Here is a 14239-nt window from a genome sequence, read left to right as displayed (position 1 = left end):
AGAGTGAGACACCTTCGGTGGCGCAGGCGCGCCGTGGGCTGATGCGATGGCGCTGCCGGGAGCCGTGAACCGGTATCTTCTGCTCATGGCACAGGAGCACCTGGAGTTCCGCCTGCCGGTAAGCGCCGCAGTGACCTCCACCTCTTTCTTCTGGAGAGGACGGCGGAGTGGAGGTTGGTGTGCGGGCGGAGGCGACCCACGCAGTCCGAGCCCGCGGGCATTGGGGGTCTGTGCTTGTCGGGGGGATCACGCGTCCCCCCAGTCCCTCGGCCCCTGGGATTGGTCTGAGCTCTGCGTAGGGTGTGAGAGAGAAGTCCGAGACAGCCTCTCAGCCTTGCTAAGCATTTTCATTCATTCTTCAGCCCATGTGCCAGATACCGGAGTCAGGCAGGTGAATATGACCGGTCCTCTCCCTCCTGGAGCTCTTCATCTAGAGAATAGAGACAGCAGACAGAAGTACTCAGGGTAGTGTTTTAAGTGTCGAATATGCGGGTCAGGTTTCGTGGGGGTTGGCGTAGTGGTGGTGATGGTGGGTGGTAGGGTTAGATGATGGAAAAGTTGGGGAAATTGTTTTATTTATTCATTCAAGAAACATTTTCAGAGTACCTGTAATCGAATATTCTGGACGCTGGGGATATAACGATGACAAAGTTTCTGTCTTCAAGGAGTTTACTGTTTAGGCTAAGGGGTGAGCAGATGCATAAACATAGCACTATGAAATAACGTTGGTAAGTGCAGTGATAGGTAGGGAAATAGCAGCATATAGAAGGGAAATATGATCCCCCTGAGGGGTGGGTGATGTTGGCCATTAAGATGGCTTCCAGGACGGCATGACACTTGAACTGTAACCTAAAAGAAGAGTAGGAGTTAGCCAGGCCAAGGAGAGACATAAGTAAATTAGAATTACAAGCTATTCATTATTTCTGGATTACCAAATATGTAGCAAAGAATGACAAGAAGAGAGCAGGAGAGGAGGGTAGGGTTCAGAAAATGCAAAGCCTTAAATACTCTGGATCTTAGAAGGGGACTTTATTGAAGAATTTTAAGGAAGTGACAGAATCAGATTTTTTTTTAAAGAAATCACTTTGGCTGCAGTACGGAGGATGGATTTGAGAGGAATAAGGAGTTAGGAGTTGAGTCTGTTGGAATAGTCTTGTTAATAAATTAAGAAGGCCTGAACTAGAGCAGGGGGTAAGAGGATGGAATAGACTGGGGAAATATTTAGGTGATCAAATCATCAGGGCTTAATGATTGATTGAAGGTGGGGGCAAGAGGGACCAATCAAGGATGATTCCTGGGATAGATATAAGGGTGTTTCCACTTAAAATAGAGAGCACAGGCAGCTGTATGATTTAAATTTTGGTTATGCTGAATTTGTTATGCTTGTGTAACATCAAATGGAGATGACCAGGAGACAGTGAATATGAGTATGGACAGATGTTAATAGAGCTGCATGTACTGGTAATTAATGTTTGGGAGTCTTCTGTATATGAACTCTAGGAGAGAAAATGAAATTATTCAGAGAAAGCATAGCTTCAAAAGAGTGGTGGGCCAAATGCAGGTACTTGGAAGCATTGATATTAAGGGGAATTGGGAAAAGGAGGTCATGAAGAAGATAGGCAAGTGTCAGAATAGGAAGTATGTGAGACCATAACAATCAAAAGGGTAAAGTTTTAGGATTTTGCTAGAGTGGTTGTGTAGTTTTAGGCGAAGAAGCCAGATTGCTTGGTTTAGTGGTCACTGGAAAATGAGGAAGGGGAGATAGACTGCTCTTAACATAAGAAGGGAAAGTAAGAGATTGGTTAACAGTTTGAGGGGGCCCTAGAGTCAAGGGAGGATCCCTATCCCTCTTGGAGAAATTGGCATGTTTGTAGGCTGAAGGGAAGGGGAAAATGGATATAAGGACACAGTGGGAGGTGTTGGCCTTTCAGTAGAAGGGGAGCGTGGGCAGAGGAGGCTTAAGATGGGTGCGGATAGTTGCCTGAGGGCCTGTTTTCTAGGTAATGAATGAGTCAAGGTTATTTCTTGAAAGATGGGGGACCAAGCGATTGAATGGAGAAATTGAGAAAAATAGTAAAATCTGAAATAATCATTGAGAGCAAAGAGGGAGCTGATGAGCTACAACAGTTGAGTAGAGAAGAACTCAGGTGTTAGAGCGAGGCTGAAAACCCAGCTGAGGGTGAAGAGCATGTATTTGTAATTGTGCCAAGATTCTGTGATTTTCTTCAGTTGTGTTCAACTCACTGGCCTTAGGAGTTTTGAAGGAAGATTGTGGCATTGATTCGGGACTAATGTGTTGCTGGGCAGGTGCGTTGATAAGATGGGGTGCAAGGACATAGAGTTTCATGGAAGAAGTAATATTTTAATTAGATCTTAATTGATAAGGGAGATATTCTGGGGATGAAGAGGACCAGAAAGTCTATTTCAGTGAGAAACGAAAGCAAGTGTAGAGGCACAAAGGGATGGTTGATTATGGTGGTTTGTGTGTGAGATGTGAGGGGAAGGAGGATGAAGTAATGGGCACTGAGGCTAGAGAGGTGGGTAGGATCCAGATTTTGGAGTGTTATGAAACCATTGGAAGGAATTTGGATTTTGTTTTAGATTTAATGGAGAGCCATTGACTTTTTTTTTTCCTTTTTAAGCCAGAAAGTGATAAACATTTTTTCTTTTTAAATCACTAAGTGACTAGCGATCATTTGTGTTTGTTTTTTTAAAAAATTTATTTATTTATTTATTTTTGGCTGTGTTGGGTCTTCGTTTCTGTGCGAGGGCTTTCTCTAGTTGTGGTGAGCAGGGGCCACTCTTCATCGCGGTGCACAGGCCTCTCACTGTCGCGGCCTCTCTTGGTGTGGAGCACAGGCTCCAGACGCGCAGGCTCAGTACTTGTGGCTTACGGGCCTAGTTGCTCCACGGCATGTGGGATCTTCCCAGACCAGGGCTCAAACCCGTATCCCCTGCATTGGCAGGCAGATTCTCAACCACTGCGCTTGTGTTTTACAAAGATAGCTCTGGAGTACAAGAGAAAGGATACCACTTAGAGGATACTGGGGTGGAATTAGAGAGAAGCCAAGGAGGGTGAGTGCCTATAGTCAGATAATGCAGGGAAAATGGAGTGGTTAGGCTGCAGTCTTAAAAATAGCATCCCTAGTCTTCGCTGGTTTTACCTGTTTTTTCTTTCTTAAATTCTTCTTAGTATCTTTCCCCTGTGCCAGTTTAATCTTCCAAAAGCTCAGCCCTCTTTTCTTTCTCCATTGTCCCAAGGCTGAAACTCTAGTCTGGCATTCAAGGCCTGCGGTTGCATGGTTTTCTCCTCTGTACCCTTCCACCCCCTCCTCCCAGAAACAGTGCAGCCAAAATAGACTTCCCCATTATTCCCTGAATGATGCCCTCTTGTTTGGGTCTTTCCTATCCCACTCTTCATTTTACCTATTTTATATAGTCAATATTCATTTAGATTTGCCCACATATTTGTTTATTTTAGGTTTATATTTTTTACTTGATTCTTTTTCAAATATGCTATTTCCTTTTTTTTTAATCCTCTACTAAAATTCTAAATTTTGTCTTTTATCCCCTTCAATATAGAAAGCACAGTTATGTTAAAGTATGTAATTGAAAAAAGGGGTCCTGTGGGTCTGTTTCTTTTATGTATTGTTTCTCTTGGTTCTTTTTCATATGTGTGCTGGATGTTTGTTGAATATATGCCAGATATATTTGAAAATTTATTTGAAAAAATAATTGAGGGCTAGGATGATGTAAATCCTCTTGAAGACTATAGGAGCATTAACACACTAGGATCACTTGAACTCGTTTTCAGCCATTAAGTTCTGTTTCTGTTCTGATTTGCACATACTGCTAGTGTGTGTAGCTTTTGGGGATGCCAATCTAAACTGGGTAGTTTATCAAACTTCCTTTCCTTCTCATTGTTGGCCCTATACTCTTTTTGTTCCTCTAGCTCCATTAAGCTGTCAAAAGGGCTGTCCACCCTCACAGCTGCTTTTGGAATTGGTAAATGTCCCAGGGAGAGAGTGGCTGCACCTTGAGATTTCTGTCCTCTCCTGGATCTTGGCTTGGTAATTCTTGTAATCTCTTTTTATTATTATTATTATTATTTATTTATTTTTGGCTGTGTTGGTTCTTCGTTTCTGTGCGAGGGCTTTCTCCAGTTGTGGCGAGCGGGGACCACTCTTCATCGCGGTGCGCGGGCCTCTCACTGTCACGGCCTCTCTTTGCGGAGCACGGCTCCAGATGCGCAGGCTCAGTAGTTGTGGCGCACGGGCTTAGTTGCTCCGCGGCATGTGGGATCTTCCCGGACCAGGGCTCGAACCCGTGTCCCCTGCATTGGCAGGCAGACTCTCAACCACTGCGCCACCAGGGAAGCCACCCTCTTGTAATCTCTTGATGCCTTCAAGCAGAAGTCAGGGTTTTTTTTAAATTCTTTTCAGCAGGAGGCTTAATCTGAATCACCTAGTTTGCCATCATTGGAAGTGAAAGTCCTCTCTCTGTACAGATTCTCCCTGTGTTTCAGGGCTTAAGTGAGTTTCCATTGAAACTTTTCTTCTAAAACTGAAGTAATCTTTTCTTCCTTTGTACTCTGGTACAATATTTCTTTGCTTCTTTAAGGGCACTCACTGTTGTACACCTCACTTTTCAGTTACTGGATTAAATGTTAGTTCTAGTAGAGCTTAAGCTCCCTCAGGATAAATATATATTTATCTTTACATAGCTCAGTGCCTTGCATATATTAGTTGTTTAATAAATATTGAATTGAGTGAAATAGGATCTCTTAGGGAAGGCAATCAAAAGGACAGTCTACACTTTTGGACCCATCTACTGTATGAGAACTGCTAGGCAGGAAAGCTATAATGAGTAGCTGCCTTTATGATTTAAAATGAAAGATTGAGTGCAAATGTGGTATGGTTTTACCTCTATGCAGTTAATCAGGGCCAGTTTTAGTTGGCAGCTGCCTTATTATACTAAAAGTAAAGTTCAGAGCCCTGGGTTTTATTGCTGGTTCTGAAGCAAACTAAATGGATGAAAGTGGCTAAAGAACTGAAAAGCTCATGTGAATTAATGCATCAGGTATGCATCAGATCATGCCATATTTTTATATCCAATGTCTAATATAAATTCTTCTGTTCCTGATGTAAAAAGATTCTCAACTGGAAAGTGAATTTGCCATATGATGAATAAAAATCTTGTGTTTTGATTTTTCCAAGTAGGTTGATGTTGTAGTTTAATATGTGTTTTGCTTTTAAATTTGAAACTTGGATTATCATTTACTTTCACTTTTAAATCATTGCTTAGATTTTAGGTAATGGTGCTAATCCTATGCCATAAAATTTCCAATAATCCTCACTTTTTAAAAAAACCTCTTAGAACCTTTGTGCTTTAACCTGTTGCTAATTTCTAACAATGTATTCCAAGAGCAGCAAGCTTTCCTGTTTTAAATGTAAAGCTGATTTCATAATATGGTTTAATACAGAATGAACAATAATCATTCTAGGTCAAGAGACAATCTATAACTTCATTTTTTTCTTTTAAGTATTATAACTTTGTCAGTCTCGCTTGATTTCTTGACTCACTGGACTTCAAGGATAGTGTTGGTCATCATCAGCTTGATTCCTTTAATAACAGCCTAGGTTCTTTGCTCCATTCTTTACAGACCTTACCTCGTGAGGTAGCCGATTCCTGTTTTATAGGTTGGGGAACTGAGGGTCAAAGGAGTTAAGCTTCTTGTAAAAAAACAAAAAATCACACAGCTGCTATTTGGAAGAACTGAAGAACAAATTGTGGTCTGACTCTGAGGTCCAGTGATGCCTCCTATTCAAATTTGTGTCACCCATGTTGCAAAATGACTTTTGGACTACCTTCAGTGATTTACTGATAGTCTGTGCTAGTTCTTGGTCTGTCCATGTGATTCAACTGATTTCAGCACCTTCTAATGCCAGGGATTAAAAAAATGATTTGTTGCATAGACAAAAGGGAAAACAGAGAAGGTACTAGTTGTTCAAAGCTCCCATTCTTCTTGGTCATGAGGGAGAGGACTTTCATGGTCTGGGTGTACATTCTCTCATGGTGGCTGTGGCTCATGGTGGGCTTGGTGTTAAACGTTCCTTCCCCTAGTTGGGATGAAAGGGGATTGTAGGCACCCCGCAGTGGGGACACTTATCTCTCATTAGGTTTACTCCTCTGTAAGACCTATACAGAGGAGTGGGATTCTACCTGCTTTATGTTATTTGGGGAGGCAAAATTTGTTAGTAGTATAAATCATAAAGTTTGTATAATCATCCTGTGTTTATCAGTACACAGTGATTGCTTCGTAGACTATATGTACTATCTGAACAGATTTCAGTTTGCATACCTGATGTTTTAAAGTAGCTTTTGTATTCTCTTTCTAGTTCTGTAATTTTATCCAGAAAGGAGGTTAACATACCATAACTTGTACATAATGAATCCACAGTGATGCTCCCTAGTTCATCACTTTTCTTTTTTTTAATTTAACATATATTTATTCATCTAATTAACTGGACAAGACAGCAGAGTTAATCTCTAAAGGGACTCCTGACATTTGGTAAAATTCTATTATTCCTCTTTTAGTCTTTTAATCATAAATTAATATATTACTAATGATTTTAGTTTCTAGAAAAAGAATGGTTCCAAATACAGCTTGTAAACAAATATAGTAAAAATTATTTTCTGTGCTAGTAATCAAAAAATTAAAATAACAAGTTAAAAGTACTATTTTTTAATCTACTTAATTAACAAAAACAGTACAACATCCAAGTGAGCAGTAGTGAAGGCAAATTGATACTCTGACCTTATAATTTAGAACAGTCCTTTAAGAAAGTATTTTGGGAGTGGCTTCAAGATGACGGAGGAGTAGACGTGGAGATCACCTTCCTTCCCACAAATACATCAAAATTACATCTACATGTGGAACAACTCCTACAGAACACCTACTGAATGCTGGCAGAAGACCTCAGACTTCCCAAAAGGCAAGAAACTCCCCACATACCTGGGTAGAGCAAAAGAAAAAAGAAAAAACAGAAAAGAATAGGGATGGGACCTGCCCCTCTGGGAGGGAGCTGTGAAGGAGGAAATGTTTCCACACACTAGGAAGCCCCTTCACTGGCAGAGATGGGGGTGGTGAGGGGGAAGCTTCGGAGCCACAGAAGAGAGTGCAGCAACAGGGGTGCAGAGGGTAAAGTGGAGAGATTCCCACACAGAGGGTTGGTGCCGACTAGCACTCACCAGCCCGAGAGGCTTGTCAGCTCACCCCCGGGGTGGGTGGGGGCTGGGAGTTGAGGTTCAGGCTTCGGAGGTCAGACCCCAGGGAGAGGACTGGGGTTGGCTGCCTGAACACAGCCTAGGAAGGGGGCTAGTGTGCCACAGCTAGCCGGAAGGGAGTCCGGGAAAGAGTCTGGACCTGCTTAAGAGGAAAGAGACCATTGTTTTGGGGTGCGCGAGGAGAGGGGATTCAGAGCACCGCCTAAATGAGCTCCAGAGACGGGCGTGAGCCATGGCTATCAGTGCGGACACCAGAGATGGGCATGAAACACTAAGGCTGCTGCTGCAGCCACCAAGAAGCCTGTGTACAAGCACAGGTCACTATCCACACCTCCCCTCCCGGGAGCCTGTGCAGCCTGCCACTGCCAGGGTCCCATAATCCAGGGACAACTTCCCTGTGAGAACACACGGCACGCCTCAGGCTGGTGCAACGTCATGCTGGCCTCTGCTGCTGCAGGCTCACCCCGCATTCTGTACCCCTCCCTCCCTCCGGCCTGAGTGAGCCAGAGCCCCCAGATCAGCTGCTCCTTTAACCCTGTCCTGTCTGGGTGGAGAACAGATGCCCTCAGGCGACCTACATGCAGACACGGGCCAAATCTAAAGCTGAACCCCAGGAGGTGTGCAAACAAAGAGGAGAAAGGGAAATCTCTCCCAGCAGACTCAGAAGCAGCGGATTAAATCTCCACAATCAATTTGATGTACCCTGCATCTCTGGAATACCTGAATAGACAACGAATCATGCCAAAATTGAGGCGGTGGACTTTGGGAGCAACTGTAGACTTGGGGTTTGCTTTCTGCATCTAATTTGTTTCTGGTTTTATGTTTATCTTAGTTTAGTATTTAGAGCTTATTATCATTGGTAGATTTGTTTATTGATTTGGTTGTTCTCTTCCTTTTTAAATTTTTTATATATATATATTTTTTTCCTTTTTCTCTTTTTGTGAGTGTGTATGTGTATGATTCTTTGTGTGATTTTGACTGTATAGCTTGGCTTTTGCCATTTGTCCTAGGGCTCTGAATGTCTTTTTTTTTTACTGTAGTTTTTAGTGCTTGTTATCATTGGTGGATTTCTTTTTGGTTTGGTTGCTCTCTTCTTTCTTTCTTTTTTTTTATTGCTCTTTTATTTTTAATAATTTTTTTCTATTTTAATAACTTTATTTTATTTTATTTTTTCCTTTCTTTCTTTCTTTTTTTTTCTCCCTTTTCTTCTGAGCCGTGTGGCTGACAGAGTCTTGGTGCTCTGGCCGGGTGTCAGTCCTGAGCCTCGGAAGTGGGAGAGCCGAGTTAAGGACATTGGACCACCAGAGATGTCCCGGCCCCACGTAATATCAAACGGCAGAAGCTCTCCCAGAGATGGCCATCTCAACGCTAAGACCCAGCTCCACTGAACGACCAGCAAGCTACAGTGCTGGACACCCTATGCCAAAAAACTAGCAAGACAGGAACACAAACCCACCTTTAGCAGAGAGGCTGCCTAAAATCATAATAAGTTCACAGACACCTGAAAACACCACTGGATGTGGTCCCACCCACCAGAAAGAAAAGATCCAGCCTCATCCACCAGAACACAGGCACCAGTTCCCTCCACCAGGAAGCCTACACAACCTTCTGAACCAACCTTACCCACTGGGAGCAGACACCAAAAACAACGGGAATTACGAACCTGCAGCTTGCGAAAAGGAGACCCCAAACACAGTAAGTTAAGCAAAATGAGAAGACAAAGAAGCACACAGCAGATGAAGGAGCAAGGTAAAAACCCACCAGACCAAACAAATGAAGAGGAAATAAGCAGTCTACCTGAAAAAGAATTCAGAGTAATAATAGTAAAGATGATCCAAAATCTTGGAAATAGAATGGAGAAAATACAAGAAACGTTTAACAAGGACCTAGAAGAACTAAAGAGCAAACAAACAATGATGAACAACACAATAAATAAAATTAAAAATTCTCTAGAAGGAGTCAATAGCAGAATAACTGAGGCAGAAGAACGGGTAAGTGACCTGGAATATAAAACAGTGGAAATAACTACCACAGAGCAGAATAAAGAAAAAAGAATGAAAAGAATTGAGGACAGTCTCAGAAACCTCTGAGACAACATTAAACGCACCAACATTCGAATTATAGGGGTCCCAGAAGAAGAAGAGACAAAAAAATGGACTGAGAAAGTATTTGAAGAGATTATAGTTGAAAACTTCCCTAATATGGGTAAGGAAATAGTCAAGTCCAGGTAGCACAGAGTCCCATACAGGATAAACCCAAGGAGAAACACTCCAAGACACATATTAATCAAACTATCAAAAATTAAATACAAAGAAAAAATATTAAAAGCAGCAAGGGAAAAGCAACAATAAACATACAAGGGAATTCCCATAAGGTTAACAGCTGATCTTTCAGCAGAAACTCTGCAAGCCGGAAGGGAGTTGCAGGACATATTTAAAGTGATGAAAGGGAAAAACCTACAACCAAGATTACTCTACCCAGCAAGGATCTCATTCAGATTCGATGGAGAAATTAAAACTTTTACAGACAAGCAAAAGCTAAGAGAATTCAGCACCACCAAACCAGCTTTACAACAAATGCTAAAGGAACTTCTCTAGGCTGGAAACACAACAGAAGGAAAAGACTTACAATAACAAACCCAAAACAATTAAGAAAATGGTAATAGAAACATATATATTGATAACTACTTTAAATGTAAATGGATTAAATGCTCCAACCAAAAGACATAGACTGGCTGAATGGTTACAAAAACAAGACCTGTACATATGCTGTCTACAAGAGACCCACTTCAGAACTAGGGACACATACAGACTGAAAGTGAGGGGATAGAAAAAGATATTCCATGGGAATGGAAATCAAAAGAAAGCTGGAGTAGCAATTCTCATATCAGACAAAATAGACTTTAAAATAAAGAATGTTACAAGAGACAAAGAAGGACACTACATAATGATCAAGGGATCAATCCAAGAAGAAGATATAACAATTGTAAATATTTATGCACTCAACATAGGAGCACCTCAATACATAAGGCAAATGCTAAGAGCCATAAAAGAGGAAATCGACAGTAACACAATCACAGAAGGGGACTTTAACACTCCACTTTCACCAATGGACAGATCATCCAAAATGAAAATAAATAAGGAAACAAAAGCTTGAAATGATACATTAAACAAGATGGACTTAATTGATATTTATAGGACATTCCATCTAAAAAACAGCAGATAACACTTTCTTCTCAAGTGCTCATGGAACATTCTCCAGGATAGATCATATGTTGGGTCACAAATCAAGCCTTGGTAAATTTAAGAAAATTGAAATCGTATCAAGTATCTTTTCTGACCACAGCGCCATGAGACTAGATATCAATTACAGGAAAAAATCTGTAAAATATACTAACACATGGAGGCTAAACAATACACTACTAAGTAACCAAGAGATTACTGAAGAAATCAAAGAAGAAATCAAAAAATACCTAGAAATAAATGACAATGAAAACACGATGACCCAAAACCTATGGGATGAAGCAAAAGCAGTTCTAAGAGGGAAGTTTATAGCAATACAATCCTACCTCAAGTAACAAGAAACATCTCAAATAAATAACCTAACCTTACGCCTAAAGCAATTAGAGAAAGAAGAACAAGAAAACCCCAAAGTTAGCAGAAGGAACGAAATCATAAATATCAGACCAGAAATAGATGAAAAAGAAATGAAGGAAATGATAGCAAAGATAATTAATCCTAAAAGCTGGTTCTTTGAGAAGATAAACAAAATTGATAAACCATTAGCCAGACTCATCTAGAAAAAAAGGGAGAAGACTCAAATCAACAGAATTAGAAATGAAAAAGGAGAAGTAACAACTGACACTACAGAAATTCAAAGGATCATGAGAGATTACTACAAGCAACTATATGGCAATAAAATGGACAACCTGGAAGAAATGGACAAACTCTTAGAAAGCACAACCTTCTGAAATTGAACCAGGAAGAAATAGAAAATATAAACAGACCAATCACAAGCACTGAAATTGAAACTGTGATTAAAAATCTTCCAACAAACAAAAGCCCAGGACCAGATGGATTCACCAGCAAATTCTATCAAACATTTAGAGAAGAGCTAATACCTATCCTTCTCAAACTCTTCCAAAATATAGCAGACGGAGGAACACTCCCAAACTCATTCTACGAGGCCACCATCACCCTGATACCAAAACCAGACAGAGATGCCACAAAAAAAGAAAACTACAGGCCAATATCACTGATGGACATAGATGCAAAAATCCTCAACAAAAATACCAGCAAACAGAATCCAACAGCACATTAAAAGGGTCATACACCATGATCAAGTGGGGTTTATCCCAGGAATGCAAGGATTCTTCAATATACGCAAATCAATCAATGTGATACACCATATTAACAAATTGAAGAATAAAAACTATATGATCATCTCAATAGATGCAGAAAAAGCTTTCGAGAAAATTCAACACCCATTTATGATAAAACCCTCCAGAAAGCAGGCAAAGAGGGAACTTACCTCAACATAATAAAGGCCATATATGACAAACCCACAGCCAACATTGTTCTCAATGGTGAAAAACTGAAATTATTTCCACTAAGATCAGGAACAAGGCAAAGTTGCCCACTCTCACCACTATTATTCAACATAGTTTTGGAAGTTTTAGCCACAGCAGTCAGAGAAGAAAAAGAAATAAAAGGAATCCAAATCGGAAAAGAAGAAGTAAAGCTGTCACTGTTTGCAGATGACATGATAGTATACATAGAGAATCCTAAAGATGCTACCAGAAAGCTATTAGAGCTAATCAATGAATTTGGTAAAGTAGCAGGATACAAAATTAATGCACAGAAATCTCTTGCATTCCTATACACTATTGATGAAAAATCTGAAAGAGAAATTAAGGGAACACTCCCATTTACCACTGCAACAAAAAGAATAAAATACCTAGGAATAAACCTACCTAAGGAGACAAAAGACTTGTATGCAGAAAACTATAAGACACTGATGAAAGAAATTAAAGATGATACACACAGATGGAGAGATATACCATGTTCTTGGATTGGAAGAATCAACATTTTGAAAATGACTATACTACCCACAGCAATCTACAGATTCAATGCACTCCCTATCAAACTACCAATGGCATTTTTCACAGAACTAGAACAAAAAATTTCACAATTTGTATGGAAACACAAAAGACCCCAAATAGCCAAGGCAATCTTGAGAAAGAAAAATGGAGCTGGAGGAATCAGGCTCCCTGACTTCAGACTATACTGCAAAGCTACAGTAATCCAGACAATATGGTACTGGCACAAAAATAGAAATATAGATCAATGGAACAGGATAGAAAGCCCAGAGATGAATAAACCCACGCACATATGGTCATCTTATCTTTGATAAAGGTGGCAAGACTATACAATGGAGAAAAGACAGCCTCTTCAATAAGTGGTGCTGGGAAAACTGGAGAGCTACATGTAAAAGAATGAAATTAGAATGCTCCCTAACAGCATACACAAAAATAAACTCAAAATGGATTAAAGACCTAAATGTAAGGCCAGGCACTATACAACTCTTAGAAGATAACATAGGCAGAGCACTCCATGATGTAGATCACAGCAAGATCCTTTTTGACCCACCTCCTAGAGAAATGGAAATAAAAACAAAAATAAACAAATGGGATCTAATGAAACTTAAAAGCTTCTGCACAGCAAAGGAAACCATAAACAAGACAAGAAGACAACCCTCAGAATGGGAGAAAATATTTGCAAACGAAGCAACGGACAACGGATTAATCTCCAAAATATACAAGCAGCTCATGCAGCTCAACATCAAAAAAGCAAGCAACCCAATCCAAAAATGGGCAGAAGACCTAAATAGACATTTCTCCAAAGAAAATATACAGATTGCCAACAAACACATGAAAGGATGCTCAACATCAGTAATCAGTAGCAAAATGCAAATCAAAAGTACCATGAGGTATCACCCCACACCGGTCAAAATGGCCATCATCAAAAAATCTACAAACAATAAATGCTTTAGAGGGTGTGGAGAAAAGGGAACCCTCTTGCACTGTTGGTGGGAATGTAAATTGATTCAGCCACTATGGAGAACAGTATGGAGGTTCCTTAAAAAACTAAAAATAGAACTACCATACAACCCAGCAATCCCACTACTGGGCATATACCTTGAGAAAACCATAATCCAAAAAGGATCATGTACCACAGCGTTCATTGCAGCTCTATTTACAATAGCCAGGACATGGAAGCAACCTAAGTGTCCATTGACAGATGAATGGATAAAGAAGATGTGACACAATGGAATATTACTCAGCCATAAAAAGAAAGAAAATTGAGTTACTTGTTGTGACATGGATGGACCTAGAGTCTGTCATACAGAGTGAAGTAAGTCAGAAAGAGAAAAAGAAATACCGTATGCTAACACATATATATGGAATCTAAAAAAAAAAAAAAAAAAAAGGTTCTGAAGAACCTAGGGGCAGGACAGGAATAAAGACGCAGATGTAGAGAATGGAATTGAGGACATGGGGAGGGGGAGGGGTATGCTGGGACGAAGTGAGAGAGTGGCATGGACATATATAGACTACCAAATGTAAAATAGATAGCTAGTGGGAAGCAGCTGCATAGCACAGGGAGATCAGCTCTGTGCTTTGTGTCCACCTAGAGGGGTGGGATAGGGAGGGTGGGAGGGGGATGCAAGAAGGAGGGGATATGGGGATATATGTATATGTATAGGTGATTCACTTTGTTACACAGCAGAAACTAACACACCATTGTAAAGCAATTACACTCCAATAAAGATGTTAAAAAAAAAAAAGTGTTTTTGGCCACATATACTCTAAGAAGCCATAAAATTTTTCACATCTCTGAGTATAGTAATGCTACCTTAAAGAAACAATCTCAAATGGAAAAAGCCATATATT

General features: G+C 40.4%; 1 protein-coding gene across 4 annotated transcripts in view; it reads left to right on the top strand.

Annotated features, from left to right (window-relative positions):
• Positions 1-14239, top strand: part of TRMT11 (tRNA methyltransferase 11 homolog) — a 64563-nt gene continuing 50324 nt past the window's right edge. Inside the window, exon 1 of one of the 4 annotated variants that reach the window (XM_036872042.1) lies at positions 1-118. In XM_036872042.1, coding sequence (XP_036727937.1) covers positions 47-118 — 72 coding nt within the window. In that variant the 5' untranslated portion in view covers positions 1-46. Of the gene's footprint in view, positions 174-6947; positions 6996-13669; positions 13701-14239 lie in introns of those variants that run through there. The other 3 variants (XM_036872044.1, XM_036872046.1, XM_036872043.1) reach the window with 3 other exon arrangements.

Source organism: Balaenoptera musculus, chromosome 12, assembly GCF_009873245.2.
Source record: "Balaenoptera musculus isolate JJ_BM4_2016_0621 chromosome 12, mBalMus1.pri.v3, whole genome shotgun sequence".
NCBI classification, from domain to species: domain Eukaryota; kingdom Metazoa; phylum Chordata; class Mammalia; order Artiodactyla; family Balaenopteridae; genus Balaenoptera; species Balaenoptera musculus.
This window is presented reverse-complemented; position numbering and strand designations above follow the sequence as displayed.